Raw genomic sequence first — 24,528 nt, forward strand, 5'->3', positions numbered from 1 at the left:
GTTACTCACACACATAGTCACTCATGCTAATAAAGAAGCAAACATCCATTTACTTGCATATACAGTTATACACACACCACCACACTTACTTTTACAGAAACTTACACATACTTAGGGCCTCATGTAGGTGGCATACACTTTACCGATTCTAAAATACCGAATCATACCGAATCGGTATTTTAGAATCGGTAAAGTGTATGTAGGTAAAAATTCGGTAAATGTTACCGAATCGGAGTGAGTCGGTAATTACCGAATCGGTATTTACCGATTCGGTAATGAGGCATACCTTCCCATTGATGGGAAGGTATGCCTCATTACCGAATCGGTAAATACCGATTCGGTAATGGGGGGAATACATGCAAGGGTGGCAGGGTGTCACATGGACACCCTGTTGCACCCCTGAAAGGGCCATGTGTGCACATGTGGCACACATACATACCCTAAGGGCATGTATGTCTGCCACATTGCACACGTCTAGGCGCTCTGAAATGCATTTCCACATCCATACATTATTTACCACCAACTATTAGTTGGTGGTAAATACCGACTCCAAACAACACCCACACACTCCCCCTACATCTCATTTCTGTATTCGGAATTTACCGAATCGGTAAAATTACCGATTCGGTAATTTTACCGAATCGGTAAATTACCGAATACAGAAATGAGCCCCCTACATAGCAAAAGCCTAAATACCGGTCGGTAACGGTATAATTACCGAAAATCGGCCGTTACCGACCGGTATTAGGCTACCTACATGAGGCCCTTAGTCTTTTAAACAATCACTTATAGAAAGACATACTTATTCATACAGGAACTCTTTCAATCTCTCACTCTCACACATACTCACTTATATACACCAATAGTCACATATACTAGTTTAAAACATATGCAGTTACTCATAAAGACACTATTGAGACAGTCATTCACTCACTAACACACCCATGCACACACTCATCCACCCATACAGTCCTGCACACATGCTGTCTTCAACACATACAAACAGTGAGTCACTCATTCATGCACCTATGCACTACGTAATACCCCCCACCGAACCATACAGACACTCATACTGATACTCAAAAAACCAACTAATAACCTATATAGACACTCATGTAGCTACTCCCCAACCCATACAGCCACTTGTACACAAAGTGAGAGACTGATACAGATATTTACATATTTAAACATTACTCACTAAGCCATGTATTCACTAAGATACACTTAATCAGTCAGTTATACAATCAATCTTTCAAAAACAAATCATCCATTTAGACACTTTTATACCCATTTATTCTTCCATCGACCTTGAGATATACATATATAAAACATATGTAATTTTCCGAAAAACCCAAATTCACTGGATGATGTCATCAGTGATGTCATCAGTGATGTCACTGACCATGTCATGAGTGATGTAATATGTGACGTCATCAGCAGTGCATTGCGGGCGCGCGAGTTATAGTTAGCTTAACTAACTATAACGAGGGTATTTCAATGGTTTTGTACGAGTGAAAAGTCCAGCTAACTATAACGCCCCTGAAACCTATGTTTTTTTCAGTGAATATATATATATATTTTTACATATATTACCTACTGGCAGTCACCAGTAGGTAGTTATAGTTAGGACCTATTTTCCATAGGAAATACACAACATTCTATTTGGAATAACGTTGGCGTCGATTGATGAATCTTCGCGAAAGTTTCCAAACTTTTGGCCAGCTCCTGTCCGCTCCTATCCTGAAAATTTCACGGTGATTCGTCAAGCGGGGGCCGAGAAAAAAGGGGGGTCCCAAAACTCGTTTTTCCCATAGGACCTGTTGACGCAGCTACAGCCTGAAGTGCTGAACGGAATTACACCAAATTTGGCAAAGAGGTAGTCCTCAGTTCAGAATCGTGCCTTTTGCTTAAATCGTGTAAATCCGTTCAGGAGTTCCTGAGAAAATCAAAAGTAAAATCACATATATATCTGGGCGGAGCCTAACCACACATCTCATCGTGAGATCTGATTGGCTGTCAGCACTTCATCCAAGAAGTGTTGGTAGCCATCTTGGGACCTATATACGTGATAGGACCTCATTAAAAAAGCATTGCAGTTAATAGAAGGTTTTAAGACTTTAGTTACATTATAAATCATTTGTTGATGGTACCATACTCATTTTAGGAATTGTGGTGTGTTCTAAGGTGATTTTACCATGTGAAAAAGCCTTCTGCTGTGATATCATGAATCATGTTTGAGAGAAAACTATTTTCTCATGCTTTTCCCACAGAGGTTTGGAAGGTGATCTATAAGCTAAACTGAGAGCATATTTTCTGTAAATTCACATTATCTTTCTCAGTCATGTGAGAATGAAGTCTGACATTCTCAGTAAAACATGTACATCCAACAAATGCAGAGACTGTCAGTTGATTCCTTTTTGTTCTACTGCAGCTTCCCAGAGTGTTCTAGAGAACAACTAGAGCGCTAACAGTCCTACTTATGACAAACGTATGGCACACCTGAAGCCATCTTGGTTGGAATAAAGTGGTAACTCTTAAAACATTTAATTTACAAAGGAACAAAATGAGGAGGTTCATTTTGCCATACAAATTATGATTAGTGCTGCAGAAAGAAAAATTAGGGCACATTTTGACTTCTCAAATCCTCTTCTATTTCTTAAAAAAATTCTGACATGCAGACTGAAAATGCACTTTGAATACCAGCAGCAGAATTCCCTGGTGAGCAGTCGCTTTACTACAGTGATCTAATGAGCAACTAGAGTGCTAACATTCAGAATTTATGGTAAATGTGTGACACATCTGAATGCCTTCTTGATGGAACCAAAGTAAAAAACTGAAAGTATTTCCTACTGAGGAGACTGCAGTAAATGAGGAAATTAGGAAACTTCATAACAAATAAATCTCCCAAGATGGCCAACAGAGACAAAAGAGCCCAAATGTAGCCCAAATATCACCCAGATGTAGCCCAATGACAGAATGTCCCAGAGTGTTCTAACGAACAACTAGAGCGCTAACAGTCTTACTTATGACAAAAGTATGGCACACCTGAAGCCATCTTGATTGGAATAAAGTGGTAACACTTAAAACATTTAATTTAAAAAGGAACACAATGAGGGGGTTCATTTTGCCATAGAAATTATGATTAGTGCTGAAGAAAGACAAATTAGGGCACATATTGAGTGACTTCTCAAATCCTCTTCTATTTCATTAAAAAATTCTGATATGCAGACTGAAACATGCACTTTCAATACCAGCAGCAGACTTCCGTGGTGAGCAGTAGCTTTACTACAGTGATCTAATGAGCAACTAGAGTGCTAACATTCAGAATTTATGGCAAATGTGTGACATATCTGAATACCTTCTTGATGGAATCAAAGTAAAAAACTGAAAGCATTTCCTACTGAGGAGACTGCAGTAAATGAGGAAATTAGGAAACCTCATAACAAATAAATCTCCCAAGATGGCCACCAGAGACAAAAGAGCCCAAATGCAGCACAAATATCACCCAGATGCAGCCCACATGTAGCCCAATGACAGAAGTGTGCAAAACACTTATTGTTTGTGTATTTGCAGTTTTATATAGTACAGACTTGTCAGGTATTGGAGTGCTTTACATGAGCATTGGTTACATCACACAAGATCAAATTCATTTTGGTTGTAGACATGGGGAGATTCTGTGATTCTGGTCAAATCACTTAATGTTGAGCTGAAGCAGAAACTCCAACCTGGTTCCCCAGTTGCATAGTCTGCAGCTCTGGAAGTAACACCACATCCTCTCCCCTAGGTGCAACATTTAATCAAGTGGTCAACTGCATAAAAAAACATAAAGATTACAAATAATTTAAAAGTTCTTTGTCACTATTTGAAAACTCAGAAAATATGTCCTCATTTTAGTTTTTTAGAGCACTAACCATAATTTTGATGCAAATAAGACCCTCTCATATATGTAATTTCTAAAGGAAATTCTCTAGGTATTACAGTTTTGATTACATCAAGATGACGTCAGGCGTTCCACACTTTTGTAATGAATATAGAATGTTAGCAATCTAGTTGTTCATTGGGATACTGTTGAGAGGCAGAGGCCAGGGGCACGGACTCTGAAAATTGAAGGCAGGTAGGAGAGTGCAGAGGCAACAATTTGACCACACTGGGCAGGCAGGAAGGGCAGTGGCAGCACAACAGACTATGGAGGGCAGTGGAAAGGGGGGCAGGGGCAACAAACCAACAATACAGGACTGGCAAGAGAGGCTGTGGCAATATAATGGACCATTGTGGGCAGAAGGAAGAGGCAGTGGTAGTACAACCATACATGCCAACAGACCCTTTTCAGCCAGGAAATGTCCAATGTTTTTAAGCTCAAATGGGCTTTATTTGATCTGTCTCCTGTCTACAATCTCCTCTTTTTCAATGTAACTCAAAGGGGAAGATCAATACCCCAGTTTTTTTCAAAATCTCCCTCGTACCAAGTTCAAAATGTTCGCAAGTATGGTACATTGGATCATGGTAGGCAGGAGGAATTGGGGTAGGGACATGGACTCGGATAACAGAGGACAGGAGGGACATGGAGAGGTGCACCAAACTGACCCTACAGGGTAGGCATCGGGGTTTGCAGCAGCACAATACACCACACAGGGCATGCGGGATGGGAGTGCAGCACAACAATACATAGAAAGCAATAGGGAGGGGACAGGACCATGCATATGGACAACAGAGAACAGAGGGGAAAGAGGCAATGGTAGCTAGCTGACCATAATGGACAGACAGGAGAGCAAGCTGCAGCATAACAGACCATAAAGGGCAGGAGGGACGGATCAGGGGCATTACAATGGAACAGACAAGTCAGGAGGGAGGGAATAGGGGTCTGCACATGGAAACAGAGGGCTGGGGGCAAGGGGCAGGGCAGGAGTAGCAAGATGACCATGGAGGTCAAACAGGATGGGCACTAGAAGCAAGACACACCATGGAGAGCAACAGTGAGACTATGATGGCATACACACAGACCATGGAGGGAAGGTGGGAGGGGGTCAGGGGCAGCTAGCTGACCACACATGGAAGGTGGGAGGGGCCATGGCAGCACAGAAGACCATGCATGGCAAGCGGGAGGGTTAGTGGCAGCACAATGGCTATGATGGGCAAGAAGGAGGGTGCAGGGGCATGCACAAAGGACCATGGAGGATAGAAGGGAGGGTCAGGACCTGGGCACAGACAAGAGAGTTCAGGGGAAGGGGCCTCACAACAGACCGCACGGGGCAGGCAGGAGGAGCAGTTGCAGCACAACAGACGAGGGAGGGCAGAAGGGTGTGGCAGTAAAATGGACCATGGAGGACAGGAGGAAGGGGATAGGGGCATGGCATGTGGACAGGCAGGGTGGAGGTGGCAGGGACAGGTTACAGTCATCTGACAATGCTAGGCAGGTGGGAGGGGAGTGGCAGCTCAACAGAACACTCAGAGTAGATAGGAGTGGCAGGTCCATGGAACATGGTGGGCAAGAAGGATGGAGCAGGGGTATGCACAAAGACATCGGAGGGCAGGGGGACGGAGAATAGGGGCAGCAAGCTAAGCACAGAGGCTAAGCAGGAGATCAATGATGGGCCATAGAATTGGGCCATGGAGGGCAGGAGGAGTGGACTGGTACATCATGCTAAATGGAGGTCAGTGGCAGCACATCAGACCATGCATGGCAGGAGGGAGGAGGCTAGTCCATGGATTCAGACAACAGAGGATAGGGAGGAGGTGGATGGGGCAGCAAGCTAACTGTTCAGAGAAGGTGGGTATTAGGAACTTTATTGTTTTTAAAATGTGTGTCTGTGCGAACTACTTAAAATATGAACATGTATGCAGCATAATCTCACCTTTTTTCAGGTAGAAACACCCCCTGACCCTCCACCCCCATCGCAAAATGTAATGCTCGTGAAAAGGGTAGGTAGACGCAGTGTTATATAGTCCTGAGAGCACGATTGAAAATGAAAACTAGATATAGTATATGGTATAAACTATGCACCAAAAAGTGTGATATAAGATGAACCGGTGCGTGAAATATAATATGCAATACATTGTGCGCAATGACAGATTCATTTGAGAGCGCGAGATAGCTCAGGCACTAGCGCGTGCTATGCGATATGCGCCTTGGAGTGTAATATGCATGTCCACTCTAAAGTAGTCTCTAAAGTTGTAATATAAAATATGTGTTGGGGATAGTAACGTTGCATATGCAGTGTGACAAAGATATGGATCCCAGATTGTAATATGTATGGCATAGCGCTGTGCGTTATAACCTAGGCATCGAGGAAGGCATGTTAGATGGGGCAATATAACCCGTGCAAAGGCAAGTGTGGCATGACATATTCACGGGGTGGTGTTACAGTGCACATGGGCTAGAGAGTGTCATAGCATACGCTGGTGGAATACGCTGGTGGAATACAACACAGAGGTGTAAGGCACTCGGCGGGCACTGGTGGGTGTAACACAGCATTGGGCTCAGCCAGGAGCACGCTGTGACTCTCAAGTGAGGTTCGTCTCCTTTCCAGAGAGTAAAATAAAAAGTATTACACATCCGGCGGTGGATGTGTATTTTATTAACCGTGAGGGGGGTTTTTTGCATAGTTTTGTCGAATTTTTGTCGAATCCCCTTTGATTAGCTTGGTGTGCTTGTATATTAAAGGTGCCTGTCAATAGCTACCCATGTTTGTATAAATAAATGACAAGGGTGTCTACTTGGAGAGTACCCACCGGCGGGGGCGCCGTGATTAGGCACGGTAGGGCGTCAGACATATCCGAGCTTCACTAGCGGTGTAAATACATTCCATGTGGATTCATTCTATGCATTGCCGCCTTTTAATGAATACCACGCAAATCGTCATGGTGATAGGTACGTACGGTTTGTCCAGCATGTCCTAGGTGTTTCTATAAATATATATATTTTTTAAATAATAAAAAACAAAGGACGGCCCCGGGGCATGGGGTCCCCGGGGCCATAAGTGGCCTGAGGAGGGGGGCAACGCAGCCCCCTTATAAAGAATTAAAAAAAAAAAAAAAAGGCCATGACCCGGGGGTTGGGGTCCCCGGGGCCGATTAAGGCCTTGGGAGGGCCAAATTTATTTTTTTCAACAAAAAAAATTAGGGTGCAGGGCCTGGGGGATGGGCTCCCCAGGGTCAGTAAATTGGAAAAAGAAGGGGGGCCACATAGCCCTCCTTCTTAAAAAAATAAAATAAATAAAAGACCCGCATCGCGCCGGAGGCCACGCCCCCTCCTTGCAGCACTCTGCAAATGCGCCCCCTGGCCAGTTGTAAGTTGGGGAATTAATTCCCCTTCAATACTGAGGGTCCCTGAGGGCCAACTAGCCCAACAGGTATCTCCAGTATGCGCCAGGGAGCTGCATTGCAGACAGGTGTTCTGAGGCCACGCCCCATTTTACACCTCTATGCAACGCAGCTCTGTGGCACTTACTGGAGGTACCTAGTAGGCTAGTTTGACCCTATGGACCCTTAGGATTCAAGGGGACTTAATCTCTCAACTTAGAACGGCCACAGGGCGCGTTTACACAGTGGTGAAGGGTGGGGGCGGGGCCTGAGGTGACGTGTGCAAACACGCCCTGTGGCGCGTTTTAAGTTGGGGAAATAACTCCCTTTCAATCCTGAGGGACCCTGGGGGCCAACTAGCCCACCAGGTGCTTCCAGTAAGCGCCACTGCTCTGCGTTGCAGAGAGGTGGTGCAGGCCGTGCCCCTTTTTACACCTCTCTGCAATGGCGCTTACTGGACGTACCTAGTGGGCTATTTTGCCCCTAGGGATCCTCAGGATTCAAGGGGACTTAATCTCCCAACTTAAAAAACGGCCACAGGGCGTGTTTACACAGTGGGGAAGGGAGGGGACGGGGCCTGAGGTGACGTGTGCAAACACGCCCTATGGCGCGTTTTAAGTTGGGGAAATATTTCCCCTTCAATCCTGAGGGCCCCTAGGGGCTAACTAGCCCACCAGGTGCTTCCAGTAAGCGCCACTGAGCTGCGTTGCAGAGAGGTGGTCCAGGTCGTGACACTTATATACCCATTTATTCTTCCATCGACCTTGAGATATACATATATAAAACGTATGTAATTTTCAGAAAAACACACATTCACTGGATGATGTCATCAGTGATGTCATCAGTGATGCCATTTGAGATGTCATCAGTGATGTCATGAGTGATGTCACTGACCATGTCATGAGTGATGTAATATGTGACGTCATCAGCAGTGCAATGCAGGCGCGCGAGTTATAGTTAGCTGAACTAACTATAACGGGGGAATTTCAATGGTTTTGTACGAGTGAAAAGTCCAGCTAACTATAACGCCCCTGAAACCTATGGTTTTTTCAGTGAATATATATATATATTTACATATATACATGTTATGTACATGAAAGTTTGAAAAACACTAATAAAAGCAAAGCTAAAAAGCCACCTATTTACAAACAGAATTGCTTTAACTTAAACGAAGCCGAGACCTATTGCATTTTCAATGCTTGTTAACATCATCTTGCTAACCTGACAATGTATCTTGGAAGGTGTAACATGCTGCAGTTGTAGCTCAGACACAGGGGGCTAGTGGTAGACATTGGTAGGCATGGTAACCTCCTTAAAATGAGTATCAATAAGTCAAAGAGTAATGATTTTCATTATTTTCATCATAAATTTGGACTTATATTTAGATGATGTGCCTTTTGGAATTGTTCCTTAGTTTCACACAAACAACAAATTGCATGCACTGCTCGAAGAAAACATGTAACTACCACTTAGCCATTTTTCTAATCTTTTTATTTGGTTTAGGGCAGACTACTTCTCTTTATGGTTACCTCCCTGCATTTAGCTGATTTCTTCACAGGTCCGTATTAATGCACCTTACAGTGGCATTGGAGTTATATGCAGCACATTGATGTGACTATTACAGTCCTAGGTGCAAGAGATGTTTAAGTAAGCTACAGAAGTGTAGCAGTGCTAGTCAGAGTATTTCTTCTGTGGATGACTTGGAGCCTGCAACACTATTTGAAAGCATAAGACATGTGCAGTGTTGTCTTAAAATAAGAAAATAGCTCAGACAGTCTAGAGTTAATCATTTCTTCTAGTAGGCATAATTGCCCAAAACAGGAAGATATGGACATAACAAACATTTGCTAAGCATGACTAGTACGGTATTCAGACTTTGCAAGTATTTGAGTCCTTGACTAGAAGATGAATGGAAAGAGTGCATCAAAAGGCCTTTTAATGAATAGACAATAGGCACTCATGAGAGCCTCAGTGTAGTTTAATGATGTACTATGTGGGTGCATAACCTAGGTGCATCCATAGACTAGATTTGGAAAATTCATGCTACCCCTAACAGAGTGACTGACTGAATCTTTTGTCTTGAATTCATAAAGACTAATGGCATGGAATAGTTACTGTATCTTGCAATGATCTTCCAGCTTTACCATGTAATAAATTTGAGCAGTGGATAGAAAGGATAGCTATGCCGTGAGTTGGCTAATAAGGATGAACATGTTGTCCTCTACAAAGAACAGATTATGTGGAGTCATAGTTTGCGGATCCTGTTGGAACTAGACCTAAGAGTCCATTTTAGATCATTGCTATTGAGGAAAAAGCATACACAAATTTGAGCAGACAGATCCGCAAAAAGTAACCACCTCCAGTAAGACCTGCTCTTTGTAAAACAGAAAAGCAGCATACTGCTGTTGCACACGTTTTGTAGAAGATTTAGTGAGGGGGAGGGGAATAATGCACTCATGAAGCATGTTTTGTCATATTTTCAATTTTTGTTCCATTTGTGTGCGGTTATTGTGGGCATAGATATATTTTTTCTCAGGTTGTATTATCAGAATTGTTGCTCCAAATAGAGAGGTGATAGATAATTAATACACCAATACATACTGCATTAGAAACTGATAGCGTTTTCTTTTCAGAATACGACTACTGTATGAATATTAAAGATATAAAGAATTCCGAAATGAAATAACAGATTTCAGCACATGATGTTTGATGTGAAGTACCTTGTCCTTTATGAGACCAAGAACTATACACGAATGTGGAGCAAAGTAGCACTTTCAATATGTACTTTTCTAATTGGTGGAGGTGTGGGTGCTGGGAATACATTCCTTCAATAGGTTGTTGTCCATGACTAGGAAGGTGTAGCAATTTGAAAAGCAAATTGGCTTCACATGTTTTCAAATAAAATACACATTTTAGCCACTCTGTCAGTTTAATTGAATCCAAGTTATTTTGAATATGACCTGTTCTGGGACTCTGGCAGTGCAAACCCCTACTGGGAAATAGTGTTCTTGAAACTTAGTGACAAATTCTTTGATAGATGAGAACTTCTGAAGCAGAGGGTAAGGTAAGCTGAAGTTGGAGTCTAGGACTGCTCCTATAATTTGCAACATCTAGGAATCATCAGAGTTGTTTCTGTTTTGTAAGTGGTGCAAGGATTTCAAAAATGAATCGAAGTATGAGAAAGAGTTGAAGCACTGATCACATATTAGTTCACATGCTCTAGGAGAGTGGCTCGGTATTCTGCCTTATATCTTTAGTGAGTCTTCGTGTGGGCTCTATAAGACTACAGGCACTGGCGAATGGCCACTTAATCGCACACCTGCTCAGAATTGGACCTTCAGCATGAAACTCTGTTACATGGCTTATGCGGGCATTCCCTGCACAACTCAGAGCTGCAGGCTAATGGAGACAGGACACTGATGAATGCTGGATCCTTTGTGGTATTCTGGTGATTTGGAGACTGTTTTGGTAGACGTTGGGACTTGAAGGACTATTGAAAGCTACAGAGCTTGACAAAGTGTTTGACTGGTGTGCTGTGTGTCTTTTCCAATGGATTTTACCTTGTATGTACTATAGCACATTTTAACAATCACTACACCCCTGTTTTGCCAATTATGCTATTTGTAAAAGGTAACGTATCTTCATTGTTGATTTTTCTGTGTTTTGAGAGTAGAAGTATTATAATGTCTTTAAAAGGAAGCCATAGTACAGAATTTCACACAACCCTCACCAGTTTTACAAAAGCCAAGATATCCTCCAAAGGTGTTACATATCTGGTACTTAGAAGCAATATATCCACAATCGTACAGACTGAATAGAAGAACATATCTAATGTATTATTATGTAGGAGAACAATGATATGATGTGTTTGAGAATGTGTATGAATGCACTCCTTAAGGTGAAAACCCAGATGGGTTCCAATTCACAGTTAATTGGAGAAGTATTTTGAAGGCTTCAAGTAGTTATAGCTTACAGACATAGATTATTTACCTGTGTTCATGGCCCTAATGGGTCAGGTGACACCTTTGTAACTTGTCCTAAAGTTCTGGCCGAAATTTGTGAGTTTATTTCACATACCAGTTGATTCGAGATCAACTGTTGGAAAGAGTTTAGGCAAACCAAATTCAGCAACATTTGCTCATCTGCCAAGATAATCATTTGTCAAGGCTGTAAAATTTCAAGAGTATACAGAAATCCCAAGAGCATGTGACATAGCAGAAAAACGTAATTGATGCATATGCCAGTGGCTGTGGTGACAACCAATCCCACAAAACAAAGCAGTATCAAGTGGGTAGACCTATAGTGTTGTCGATCTAACCCAAGAAGATGGCTTGCAGTAGATGTTGAGCATACACCAATTTGTTGAATGCTTAATAACTGCCTGTGGCATTGGCCAATAATTTGAAAAGTGTGTCAATATTGGACATTTTTCCAGTGTTTGTAGGGGAGAGAAAAGAAGCAGCCTGAGGCATGTTTTGGATGAGGTTTTTTACGAAGGTACAGTCACTATAACAGACAAACTTGGAAGAGCTTGTTTTGGTAATGAGGTGTGAGGAAGACATACTCAAGATGATGTAAAGAAAAGTGATGACTCGGACATTGATTGAAAAGTAGACAATGTGGAAATTAGGTTACCTGTTGATCCAGGAGCCAAAATTAGAATAGTGCTTTTATATGTATGAAAAGTTCTGCTGCTACAAATGGTTGGTCCTGCATAACGTTGTCTCCACAGCATTTGAAGGTAGTTGATTTTGACCTATTAGGTTTCTTTTGGAATACTTAATGAGAAAATTAAGGGAAAAGCATATGTAGCAAACAATGGCTTAACCGTTTTGGAGTTGTGGCATTAGGCATAATTCCATATACAGTCAGACCATGGGGTAGAGCATCTAATCTATTTTTAAAAAGTACAGGATGGACAAATCCCAAAATGGGTCTGTCATACAGCTAAAGAGATGAACCCATGGATGGAACACTTGAATGATAATGCTGATGAATGCACATGTTGCAATAATGAAATGGATAGGAGGAAGGGAGAAGAGGAGGAAGGGAGAAGAGTAGGCAGGGGCTGTGATGGCCATTTTGCCTTGTTTATTTTCACTGTTTTGGTTCTATAAATACGGCAACTGGCCCGTCAGTTGATAACCCACTGGCCTGTAGGTGGGTGGGAGTATGTGGATAATGTAATCGTGAATACCTAATAAGATGAAAAATAGAAAATTACATGGGTGAAAGGCTACCGGGGACATCTGTTGGTGACCATAAAAAGACACCTGGGAGAAAAGGATAAATTCTGTATTTCATGAAAAAACAAGGTAAGGTTTACCCACAACAGCAAAGTTAAAATTGTGTGCCACTGAAACCCAAACTGTGCAGAATGTCATACAGTGTGAGAATTATTTATTCCAAGGTTAGTTCGATGATGAATTTTGTTTGTGTGTTTACCTTAAAAGTCTTAATAAGGGGGGGGCGTGGCCATGCGCCGTACGAAATGGCCGCCTGATTCCTGAGCTCCACCGGGACCGTTGGTGTCCGTCTACATCCGACACCCATCCGCGCTGGAGGGATCACCCGGAGAGCCCCCCAGCTTCCTCAGGCCCTGTGCTCTGCCGGAGAGGCTTCGCGGACTCCGACAACCTGCTGACGCCTCCACACGGCGGCCGCGACGGGCGGCGGCGGCTTGGCGCCTCGTCCATGGAACTCCGCGGCCACTCCCTGCTATAAGTGAGGCCATGGCTTTCGGCCTGCGGCGCGCTGCGCCCGGAGTGACGGCGGCAGTAGGGGGCGGCGCCTCGCAGGTAACGCCGAGGCGCCGCAGGACTCCGGCTTCCTAGCGGCACTGCTGAGAGACCCTGACGCCCGGAGGGTAGGCGAGCTGCCGCGGCGGCTGCGACCAGCTGACGATCCCTTCCGGGGAGAGGGGCGGCCAGTTTCTATCTGCTGCCGCCGGAGTGAGGAAAGAGGACCGGTTGGGGCTGCCGCTGCGGGGTGCCACACATCGCCTGCCGGGTGGGGGCCCGAGTTCGTAGCTGCTGGGCGGGCTGGACGCATGAGAGCCGGCGGCGTGGTGGCTGAGGTCGCTGACCCCGGATTGCGACGGCCTGAACGCACTGGGGGGCCCCCGCTCTGAGCTGATACTTGTCGAGTGCCGGTGGGGCTGCGGCTACACCCAGACTTCAACCGGGGGGATCGGAGCTGGCGCGGACCCGCGGGCGCCCAAGCGCAGAGGCAGGCGGAGGAACACCAGGCTCCAGTGGCACCGAAGCGATCATGCGGCCTAAAGGAGGCACCACGACCCAGACCAACAAGCTGGACCACTACACTATAGCCAAAACGACGCCGCAGCCGGGAGGGACTACGAAGGAGGCCGCAGGGCAGGCGGAACCCTCCCTGACGTCTATAATGGCCGCAATCCAAACCCTTGGGACGAACCTGGAGACAAAAATGGACAAGATCACTATAGAGGTGAACCTGCTCCGGGCCGACTTGGGGAAAACCACGGACCGGTCCAAAACCAACGAAATGGACATAAAAGCCCTGCAGGAATCGGAAAAGCGGCTCGAGGGCAGGGTCAATGAGCTTGTGCACCAACATCGGCTTATGGCCCTACGGCTCGAAGACCAGGAAGGTAGGGCCAGGAGGAGCAACATACGCGTGGTGGGTGTGGCGGAAGGACTTGAGCGGGACTGTGTGGAGCTCTCTCTGGAGGATCTGATTCTCCGCCACCTGAAACCCAAGAGGCTCTCCAAGCTCTTCACGATCGAGCGAGCGCACAGGGCCCCGATCCCAAAACCCAAACCAGGGGCCCTACCACGAACAATTATTGCTAAAGTACTGAACTACCGCGACGCAATTCTCCAGGCGGCTAGACAACACGGCGATCTACACTACGAGGGGGCCACGGTTCGCTTCTTCCCGGACTTCACGCTCCAGGTCCAACAGGAAAGGCGCTCCTTTCAAGGGGTCAAGGCGGCATTGCGAGATCGTGGGCTTCGGTACATGATGTTCTTTCCCGCCAAACTGAAGATCATCACTGGCGGTAAATCCCTCTTCTTCACCTCGCCGGCGGCGGTGCAGGAGTGGCTGGACGCGACCGAGACGGCAGAGGCCCCCCGGCGGGACGGCGCGGCTCGGGGCACCCCTCCCCGGGGTCAACGGCAGGACGAGTGGAAGGTGGTGAGCAGAGCCAGCGGTCCTGGCGTTCACGATCGAACAGTCCCCGCTGGGACTCACCCAGAGACGACGCAGCGCGATGAGGCCACTAGAGCTCGACCAGAAGCCGTCGGACAGTAATGTATGAAAGTTTTTGACTGTAAGACTTACTTGCTCCACGGGGCAGGGTGAGGGCCTGCCCAAATTCTTTGAGCCAGGCTCACTGTTAGATGATGCACTGCTGGCCTGAGGGCTGAACGAACTGGGGCACCACGGACAGGCGGTCAGGAGGGGGCTGGCCCACGAACTTCCCACGTAGAGTTCCTCGGTGGGCTCCACCGGGGCAGGGTTGGGCGACAGGCGCTCTGCTAATTGGGGTGGTGGGTAGTTCAGAACCCACGGAGCAGGGGGCAGGGAGGAGGGGTTTGTTTTTTGCAAGGGGGGGGCAGGGATGTTGGGGACAGACGGGAGGGGAAGGGGGTGGCACGAATGGTTTGCCAGTTCTTTGACTGTCAGCATTACAAGCACGTGCGGGGTGGGAACCAGTGTGGGGTGGGGAGTTGGGGAATTTCTACGGAAATATGTTGTCTTATAGTAAGCCGTACTACCGGGGGTGGTGGGACGAAGCACCCTAACAAGCTACAGTTATGGCTAGGAGATGGGGAAAAAAGTTTGAAGGTCCTCAGCTGGAATGTCAACGGACTAGGGGACAGACTCAAGCGCACCATAGTCCTGCAATTCCTCAAGCGGCACCAGCCGGACGTAGTGCTACTGCAAGAAACGCATATGCTGGGGATTGTCTGTCAGGCCCTCAATAGATATGGCTACACTCTAGCAGCTCACTCTGGCTTCACCTCCGGCTCGAGAGGGGTGGGGGTACTCTTGCGTCGCGCGCTACCCCTCCATATAGACCTAGTCAGGACAGACCCACCGGGCCGCTTCTCGGCAGTGTCTGGACGCCGGGAGGGCCGCACGCTTAACCTACTATCTGTTTACATCCCGCCTGGCCTCCAAACACGGGCCTTCGCGGACCTGGGCACTTTTCAACTTTCCCTTCCCGAGGGTCAGTTGGTGCTGGGAGGGGACGTCAACGCAGTGGTGTCAGGAACCCGGGATAGACAGCCCCCCAGAGACCTGCCCCAGGGGCAGGAGTGGTTGGCGGACTTTCTTGAGGCCTTTGGGCTTACGGACGTCTGGCGCCTGCTCCACCCAACAGACAGCCAATTTACCTTCTTTTCGGGGTCGCATCATTCCTTCTCGCGATTAGACTACATCCTTACTCTGCTACAACAAGACATGACAGTACTGAAGGCGGCGCTTCTGCCTGGAGGCATTTCTGACCACTCACCAGTCCACACGCACATCACATTTGGGAATAAACGGGAGGGCTGCATAGCACCAATAAACGCATGGCACTTAAAACACGACGACACCAGAAAGCAGATATCCAACTCAATCTCTCGTTACTTCGAAGAGAATCTTGGCTCGGTAAAATCCCCAGTCACCTTGTGGGAGGCATTTAAACCCGTGATTAGGGGAGAGGCGCTTTCGGCCCTATCGGCTAGGCGGCGGGAGCGGTGCGGGCAGGTCGCCACACTAGAGGCGGAATTGGAGGTCCTGGAGAGGGAGGCGCCAGAGGCAGGGGACAGGGAGGTCAGGCACAAGCTGCAGTTGAAGGTGGCGGAGTATAAAGAAATGGTAACCCAAGAGGCCCAGACCGTGGCTCGTCACAAGCTTGGTAGAATATACGATCAGGGCGATAAAGCCGGGAAACTTATTGCCTGGCTAGCGAAAAAACAACAAGCCAGTAAGGTGGTGCCAGAAATACGTACCGAGTGCGGGACTGTAGTTACTGAGCCTCGGGAAATGGTGGAACAGTTTGCGAGACACTACCAGCAGGTCTACAGGCGTGAGTCGGACCGGCCGGAGGAGGACTCCATGGACCTCCTAACGGACATTCGAATGCCCTCCCTATTGGATACAGATCGGGAGGCAATGGACAGCCCAATCACTGAGGCTGAACTTCAGCGTGCAAAGGAGAATTGCGCCCTGGTAAGGCGCTCGGTCCCAACGGCCTCCCAATTGAGCTATACAAGCTCCAGCCGGACGCCATTAGCAAGCATCTGAAACACATGTTCGAGCATAGTAGGGAGAGGGGGGTGCTGCCCCGTGATCAGCGTATTGCGACCATAGTGGCAATACCGAAAGAGGGGAAACCCAAAGACTCATGTGCGTCATACAGACCAATTTCGCTCCTAAACGCGGAGCCCAAAATACTGGCGAAGACACTGGCCAATAGGCTCAGATCGGTGCTTCCCTCGTTTGTCCACCCGGACCAGTCGGGGTTCATGCCACACCGTAACACGGCCCTCAACATTAGAAGGCTAAACGGCGTACTGGGGCAATGCCACAGACTACAGGAGGACGCAGTGGTGGTCTCTTTGGACGCCACCATGGCCTTCGACACCTTATAGTGGACGTATATGTTCGCGGTCCTGCGCAAACTGGGCTTCGGACCTCACTTTATAGCGTGGGTGCGTCTACTATATGCTAAGCCCCTGGCGCGGGTGTTGGTGAACAATAAGCTGTCTGAGGTTTTCACGCTTGAAAGAGGGACCAGGCAGGGCTGCCCCCTCTCCCCCCTTCTTTTCGCCCTCTCCCTCGAACCACTCGCGGCCTGGATAAGGCAGGCTGTCGACCTAAAAGGTATATCATGGGCGGAGGGGTGTGAGGATAGAACCTCCCTCTATGCCGACGACATACTCTTGTACCTTTGTAAGCCGCGCAGGTCGATAATTGTGGCGCTTGACATACTTGCGAGTTTCGGTCGTAACTCGGGCTTCCGGGTCAACTGGGCCAAATCACACCTGTATGTCTTACGGGGTGAACCTCCGCGGCTCCCGGACGCCTGACCTATCATTGTGGCAGAGGACGGGTTTAAGTACCTGGGAGTGTACATCACCACTAACAAGGCTCTGTTATATGAGCGCAACCTCAATCCGCCACTGGTTCGGCTCCAAAGAGAGGCCAAATCCTGGCAGCACCTGCCACTGTCTCTGTTGGGCCGGGCAGCCCTATTTAAGATGCTAGCGCTACCACGGTTTCTATATGCGCTACAAAACTATCCAGACTTAGTCCCCAACGGCTACTTTGTGGCGATCGAGGCCGCACTGCGCGCCCTCCTTTGGGTCGGGTCACCCCGAATCTCCTTGACCAAACTCACATTGGGGTGGTACGACGGTGGTATAGCCCTCCCTGACATCCGCAAATACTACTGGGCAGCCCACTTATCCGCGATAAACCAGGGTACGTATGGAGACGGGAATGATCCAGCCTACGGCATGGACAGATGGCTGCTTTCCGGGGGAAACTATGAGATAGCACTCTACTCCAAACGGGGTATACGTCAACTCACCAGACCTACACTTCACTCGGTGCAGATATGGCACATCGCCCAGAGGAAGCTCGGATGGGCAGGAGTCCTTACTATGGCCACGCCACTTTGGGCCTCCGACAAATTAGGCAACCTGGGACGTACCAAGGGGTTCCGCAACTGGGACTTGATCGGTATCTCCCAAATCAAGGATATCTTGGGCCCTACAGGGATCCGCACGTTCGCCCAAATGCGAGACACATATGAGCTGGCGCACACCGAATACTTTAGATACTTACAGGTGCGACACTCCCTGCAGGCTAATATCCCACCGGAGACCAAGCTACCACAAACCTCCCCGCTTGAAGATAGGTTACTGGATGGGTACCTCACGGAACACGCCATATCACTCACGTACAAAAAGCTAATCAATAACCCCCCCGACATGCTCCTACCCCTTAGAGAGAAATGGGCCGCTGATGGGCTGGAGATAGACGACGAAGAGTGGCTATACGCTCTGGCTTCCCCCCTGCGAGGTCGCGATATCAGCCCGGCTGCGACTTATCCAACTTAAGATCTTGCACAGAGTATATATCTCCTGCACTAGGCTACACATGATGGGGAGGGCGGACTCAGTACGCTGTAGGAGGGGATGTGGTGGCACGGGTACCTTCTTCCATGTGTTGTGGGATTGCCCTAAGATTCAACGGTACTGGAGAAGGGTGGTGCATTGTATGGAGGAGGTATGGGAGGTGGGAATTCGCCCGGAGGCCAAGAGGTGCCTCCTCAATATATGGGAGCCAACGGACCTGTCACCGAAAGGGAGGCTCTGGGTGACGCTCGGACAAATGGTGGCGAAAAGGAACATTGCCAGGCTCTGGGGCAGTCCTCTCCCACCCAAAGTGTCGGATTGGCACAGCGACATGGACTGGTGTATGCTGCAGGAAAAGACTGTGTATATAGCGAGAGGGTGCCCCCGGAAGTGGATTGAAGTGTGGTCCAATTGGAATGATTTCAGGGGGGGCATTTGCGAGCCTCCTCCCGTTGGGCAGGAAGGCGCAGGGGATCTGTAAAACCCCAACGCTATGGGGGCTCCGGGTGCTAAAGAGTGGGATGCGGAGGTCGCATCACCGGTACGTAGGCGATTTATGGTGCTGAACGTGATGACCTTGTTTCGTTAACTGGGGGGGGGGGCGGGGGGGGCAGTTCGACTGTTAGGCGCCGTTACGCCATTTTGGCAATATGCCTATGTTTTATGTTTGGAAAAAGAAGAAAATGAGTCCTGCACTATCCCTCTATACACTGTGAGACACTTGTACCCTCTAACACCGCCGTACCCCCGGGTTGACGGCACAGGGCTGTGTGATTTACGACGAAAGGCAGGGTACATCCTCCGCGGCCGGCCCGAGGGGTTGTAGGCTGGAAGCTGTGTAATATGTAAGTCTGCAATAAAGGACTTGGAAAAAAAAAAAAAAGTCTTAGGGCCCGATTCACAGAACTAACTTAAGACAAAATCCTAAACTTACTACCATTTTGGTATTCACAGAAGGCACTTACTCATTTTGGTATTCACAGAAGGCACTTACTCATTTTGGTATTCACAGAAGTTAGGAATCCTAACTTTAGGACTCCTAAATGCCTTCTGTGAATACCGAAAGCCTTAAAATTAGGATTTTTCTCAGTTTAGTAGTTGTAAAGTTAGGAGTACTAAAAATCCTAATTTTAAGGCTTTCGGTATTCACAGAAGGCATTTAGGAGTCCTAAAGTTAGGAGTCCTAAATTTAGGACTACTAAATTGAGAAAAATCCTAATTTTAAGACTTTCGGTATTCACAGAAGGCATTTAGGAGTCCTAAAGTTAGGACTCCTAACTTCTGTGAATACCGAAATGAGTAAGTGCCTTCTGTGAATACCAAAATGAGTAAGTGCCTTCTGTGAATACCAAAATGGTAGTAAGTTTAGGATTTTGTCTTAAGTTAGTTCTGTGAATCGGGCCCTTAATAAGGAAGTTTGTTATAGAATTTCCTGTTACCTAGTATCAAGGATTTGATAATGAAGGTTGGGCAAGCTAGTTGGACATTAAGGCGGAGTACTATGGAATTGGACAAAGAGTGCTGCTACCTTTTAGCATTTGCTGTACCTGATGGTATCTATTAGCTTTGCAGAATGCCATATGCCATATAATGTAAACAATATTAGCCAACAATTCATCAGTTTCTGCTTTTCATGATGACTTTTTTTTTATTTAAAAAAATTGAAACTAAGCATGACAAAGCTATTGAAGCGGTATTGATGGTGCTAGAAGAAAAAGCATTTAGCTAAGAAGGTAAAAATGTGTTTTTAAGACAATGGTAGGTGCATATCTCATGCATGTGCTTTCAAATAAAGGTGCCAAACCTAATATAGTTGAATTAAAGCATAACCAGACCACCCGCTCCGAAGAATATGGAGCAATTACTGTCATCCTTTGGCATGTGAACATTTTATGGCAAGTTTTTAGAAAATGATTCCAACACAGTTGAGTGTTTTATGTTAAAATTTGTTTTATTGTTACCGCATCAATAAAAACACATGAAGCATCTGAGAGTATCTGTCCGCTTGGCAACAACATTCAGCCATAACTGGCTTTTCAGCAACTTTTGTATGAACCCCACAAAAACCCCGAACACCCCCCCTTCCTGGGTGTCTAACCAGCTGAGTCTCAGTTACTGATCAAATACCTGATTCAATCATGAGAGGGAATTCGTGCCCTATTTCTCTGTCGGTTCATTCAGACGCAGCAATTTTAAGTATTTAGGGCAGGTCAATTCCCTAAATGCCTGGGAGAGCCTAGCTATAAATGGTCGCCAGGACTCCCTAAATGTATCTCCTTGCTGTCTAAGCGTAGTATGTCCTTGTTGTCTGCTGAGTGTTTTAGACATTACTGATAAAAGGGAAAACTTGATATGCTCTGACCAATGCCAAGTATGTTTTGAATGGAGCAAAATAGATCTTATAAGTGTTTCAGTGGTAGGGCCTTTGGTTAAGGGACACACGCTAGCCAACGGTTGATGTGATCTGGTTGTAGTTCTTTCACAGGTGAATGGGGAAATGGGAGACCCTGTAGGATTCGGTTTGAGAACACGATTCTGTAGCATGCAGGTAAGCTCTAATCGAAAAAGTAATGTTGGCCTGTTGCTCAAGCATGGAGAAGTTTTAGGTGTACTCATGGAGAAGGCCTTTCATTTTGAGAATGGGTGATCGACCCCTGATTGTAAGGCAATCTACATGACTGGAGGTAAAATTGTCAGGGCAGACTATTGAGAAGGCCTCTGGAAGTGGGAAAACAAGAGGTCTCTGATTGTGTAATCTAAGTTCAAGAGTGAAGAATTGCTAGTTTTAAAAGTTCAGTAGACTGTGGAAACTAGGAATCATGGTGTTGTAAGTACCAGCTAAGGTAAAGTCGGACAGTTAGAACAATTTAAAGGTGCATAACGAGTCATAGCACGTTTTTATAAAGTCAGGTTTGAGGGTTGGAGATGGTCTGTCTAGCATTCAAAAACCCTGTGCGATTAGGAAGGATTTGTCAAAAGTGAGGTAACCTGTGCAGATTATGGAGATACGAGGAAATTCTGTGAGAGTGCCTGGAGGTGGGTTGTGAAATGTCTAGACCTGGATTATGCCATTGAGGAAGGAGAACGTATATTTGATGCTGTGAGTTTCCAAGTAAAGAAGACTATATGTGGTAATTGAACTGGTCACTTGCGGCGTAGTACATGCTGCAAGAGGTGACTATAAAGGTTTAGGAATTAATACCTTTGTACTTAGTGTTTTGTTATATTTCTCTGGTGGTTTTGCTATGTTTGCTGGATCATTACCCCCTTGTTAGAAAATGTCCATGCTTCTGAGATATTGTCTTTGATGTTTTATTTCCAAATATTATCAGAGGTATTGTTAAAGTTTTTGTTCACAATATCTTTACACTGTTTATCCTTTTTATGTTATTTATCATAATGTTATTGAACAGTTTATTGTTTCGGCGAGTTGTAGTGACCTAGACTCATGGAATGCTGAGATGCATCATTGTGGGTTGTCTGTCAGTTGTGCCCAGTACTGAAGATGTATAGCTCTGCTATTATAGACATTGAAGTATGATAATCTCCACTTGCACTACTCTCTACTATGACCCTACTCGAAACCTACACAAAATTAGGAAGACATTTAAATTAGAGTAGTGAAAAGGCTGCAATCTTGGAGAAAAGTGCCCGGTAAGTGTGAAATCAAAGTAGGATCTCGTCAATCTCCTTTCCTGGTACCATAGTTTCCTGAAAAGTATTGCTCCTTGAAGCTATCCCATTCGTTAGATGCAAATAAGTTATCTTACTGAATTTAGCAAAAAGTATGTCTATTTACATTGTAAAAACAGCTAGCTAGGGTTATTATGTACAAGAAAAAATCTCATATACTTTATATTGTTGGGAAGGCATTACCTGCATTATGTAATGTAGTTCTAAAAACCATATTTCTCAAAAGTTGAGATGGAATCACAGCTGTGTAGAAAACGGCTAACAAGATATCGTAAGGTCTACACCAGGAATCCTGTCAAGGAAAAGAATGTTTGGGGTGGATTGAGACATTTAATTGCATCACAATTATAAATACAGTGGAAGAGGTATGCACGATAAAGCAGGGAAAACATGTTGTAGAAGAAGGTATTAAGCAGGACTTGGCAGGTAAGGCTGAAAAATAACACAAAAAGCTTTTCACATAAAGGTGGCAGTAGCATGGAACTGGATGACAACAATTGATCAGCCTGTGACGTATTGTAGCAGTCATACTCTGTGTAATTGGAGACAGGGACGCGAGCTGAATACATTCTCTACGCTGGTGTTTGAATACCCTTTGCTCATTTTTAACTTCAGCTGTTTCTCCTAGTTTATTTCATGTTTATTATATTCAGTGGCTTTTATGCTATCTTTCCGTGCTTTGAATGTCTTCAAGTATTTTATTTAGTTAACTACATGTGATCAGTAAACGCCTACCACATTTATATAACTGTATTTTTTATTTTTTTTATTTAAGGCAAAGCATCTTTACATTTGTGATTTTCACAAAAATCTAATCCAGACTCTTCGTAATAGAAGGAAAAGAAAAGGCAGTGATGATGAAGAAATGGACTCCCCTCTACATGACATTGACACACCAGAGGTACAACATGTCCTTTTAAATTGTAGCTATCATTAACCTTGCAGCACTAGTTTCCTATTCATATTGTATGTCTTACGTTTTGCATTTGGCTGCATTGTGATATAACTATTAATATGGTGTATGGAGTTAAGCATGAGATTAGTTTCAGATGAGACTAACTCAATCTTTTCATATTGTGTAGGGGGCTGGCCACTTATCAGACAGACAGTGCCCTAGAGAAATTGAGTGTCTTTAATGTTCTGTTGCAGGGAGAAAACTGACACCACCTCTAATTTTGCTCTAGGTGTTCTTCACTGTTCTACAAATTGTTTCTTAGTGGACCCTCAATCCCTCAGTGGACTACTCACATTTCTCCTTTGTTTTGCCTCCGTGTACTCTACTCTTACCTGCCACACTGTGATGCAAAGCATCATTTAACCTGAATCTCCATATTTTATTGCGTCACATTTCCTATGCAATTATGGTTTCTGAGAAGATCCCCTATACTACCCACTATACTCTTTTCTATCTCAGTGTACTACCAGCATCACAAATCCACCTCACCAAGCTCCAGGGCCAGTGCCCACTTCACCTTTGCCTTACTCATGGACAACGCTTGACGAAAATGGGGAAAGCCAAGCCCTAGGACTGGTGTCAATTTGAGTAATGGTAGATAGCTGATTACTGCCCGACTCATCAGTGTTAGATAACAGGTGGATAGGTAGGCTGCAGCACAGTTGTGCATGCATAAATCGGTGGACTGCCACCTGACCTTGGTTGATGATGAGATTTAGACCAGTTGCTGACCTGGTGAGACCAAGTACCTACACATCCTCCCACTTGAGATAGTCGAGGTTATTTGACCAGGAACGGGCAGGGCCCTACAGCCTCAGAGTGAATTAGTGACCAAATCAGGTCTTTTCACCTTTGCCTTTCGTTCGCATCGCTCACTGGATACATCTTCCCATAAAAATGCACATTGTAGGCTGGATTGTTGAGATTTGTCATGAGGAACCAAGCTGGAGTCTGATTTTTCTCCCACAAAGATGGTTCCAAAATTAAGTGGTAACAAACCACCAGAAAGCATCTCATTTGTGAAATAAATGGCACATGGGTACTAGAGCTGTTACTCTGTAGAGACAGAACAAAGTGAGGAGGAATGACCTCAATGGAAACCTTGCTTCTTGTGTGATTTGGTGAGAGTAAGTAAATCATATAAAAGCACATATTCTCTTAGAGGCAACAGCTCAGGCAATAATATAGAGACAGCCAGTTTATTGTTAATATGTTATTATAGAGCTGTCAAATACTTCACAGTACATGAATGCTTTAGAAACAGTTTCACAAAAAAATAAAATAAAATATACAGGCCGGGTAACACTTCTCAGATACCTTCATTCTTACAGTGATGATGGGACCCTGAATGAGACCATACACATGCTTTGTCCCTCTCTCTGTATTTTTGGGCTTTGGATCAGTTTTACACCCGTTGGGAAGAATGGAGAGCAAGATCGTCAGAGTGAGGAAGAATTTCAGTTT

General features: G+C 45.8%; 1 protein-coding gene across 3 annotated transcripts in view; it reads left to right on the top strand.

The window, feature by feature from the left end:
- SAP30 (Sin3A associated protein 30) overlaps nucleotides 1–24,528 on the top strand; it is a 198,834-nt gene that overhangs the window by 65,816 nt on the left and 108,490 nt on the right. For all 3 annotated transcript variants that reach the window (XM_085641840.1, XM_085641839.1, XM_085641841.1), the window contains exon 2: nucleotides 22,885–23,010. In XM_085641840.1, the coding sequence (XP_085497966.1) occupies nucleotides 22,885–23,010 (126 nt within the window). The remainder of the gene's footprint in view (nucleotides 1–22,884; nucleotides 23,011–24,528) is intronic.

This window comes from Triturus cristatus, chromosome 2_2 (genome assembly GCF_964204655.1).
Source record: "Triturus cristatus chromosome 2_2, aTriCri1.1, whole genome shotgun sequence".
Lineage (NCBI taxonomy): Eukaryota > Metazoa > Chordata > Amphibia > Caudata > Salamandridae > Triturus > Triturus cristatus.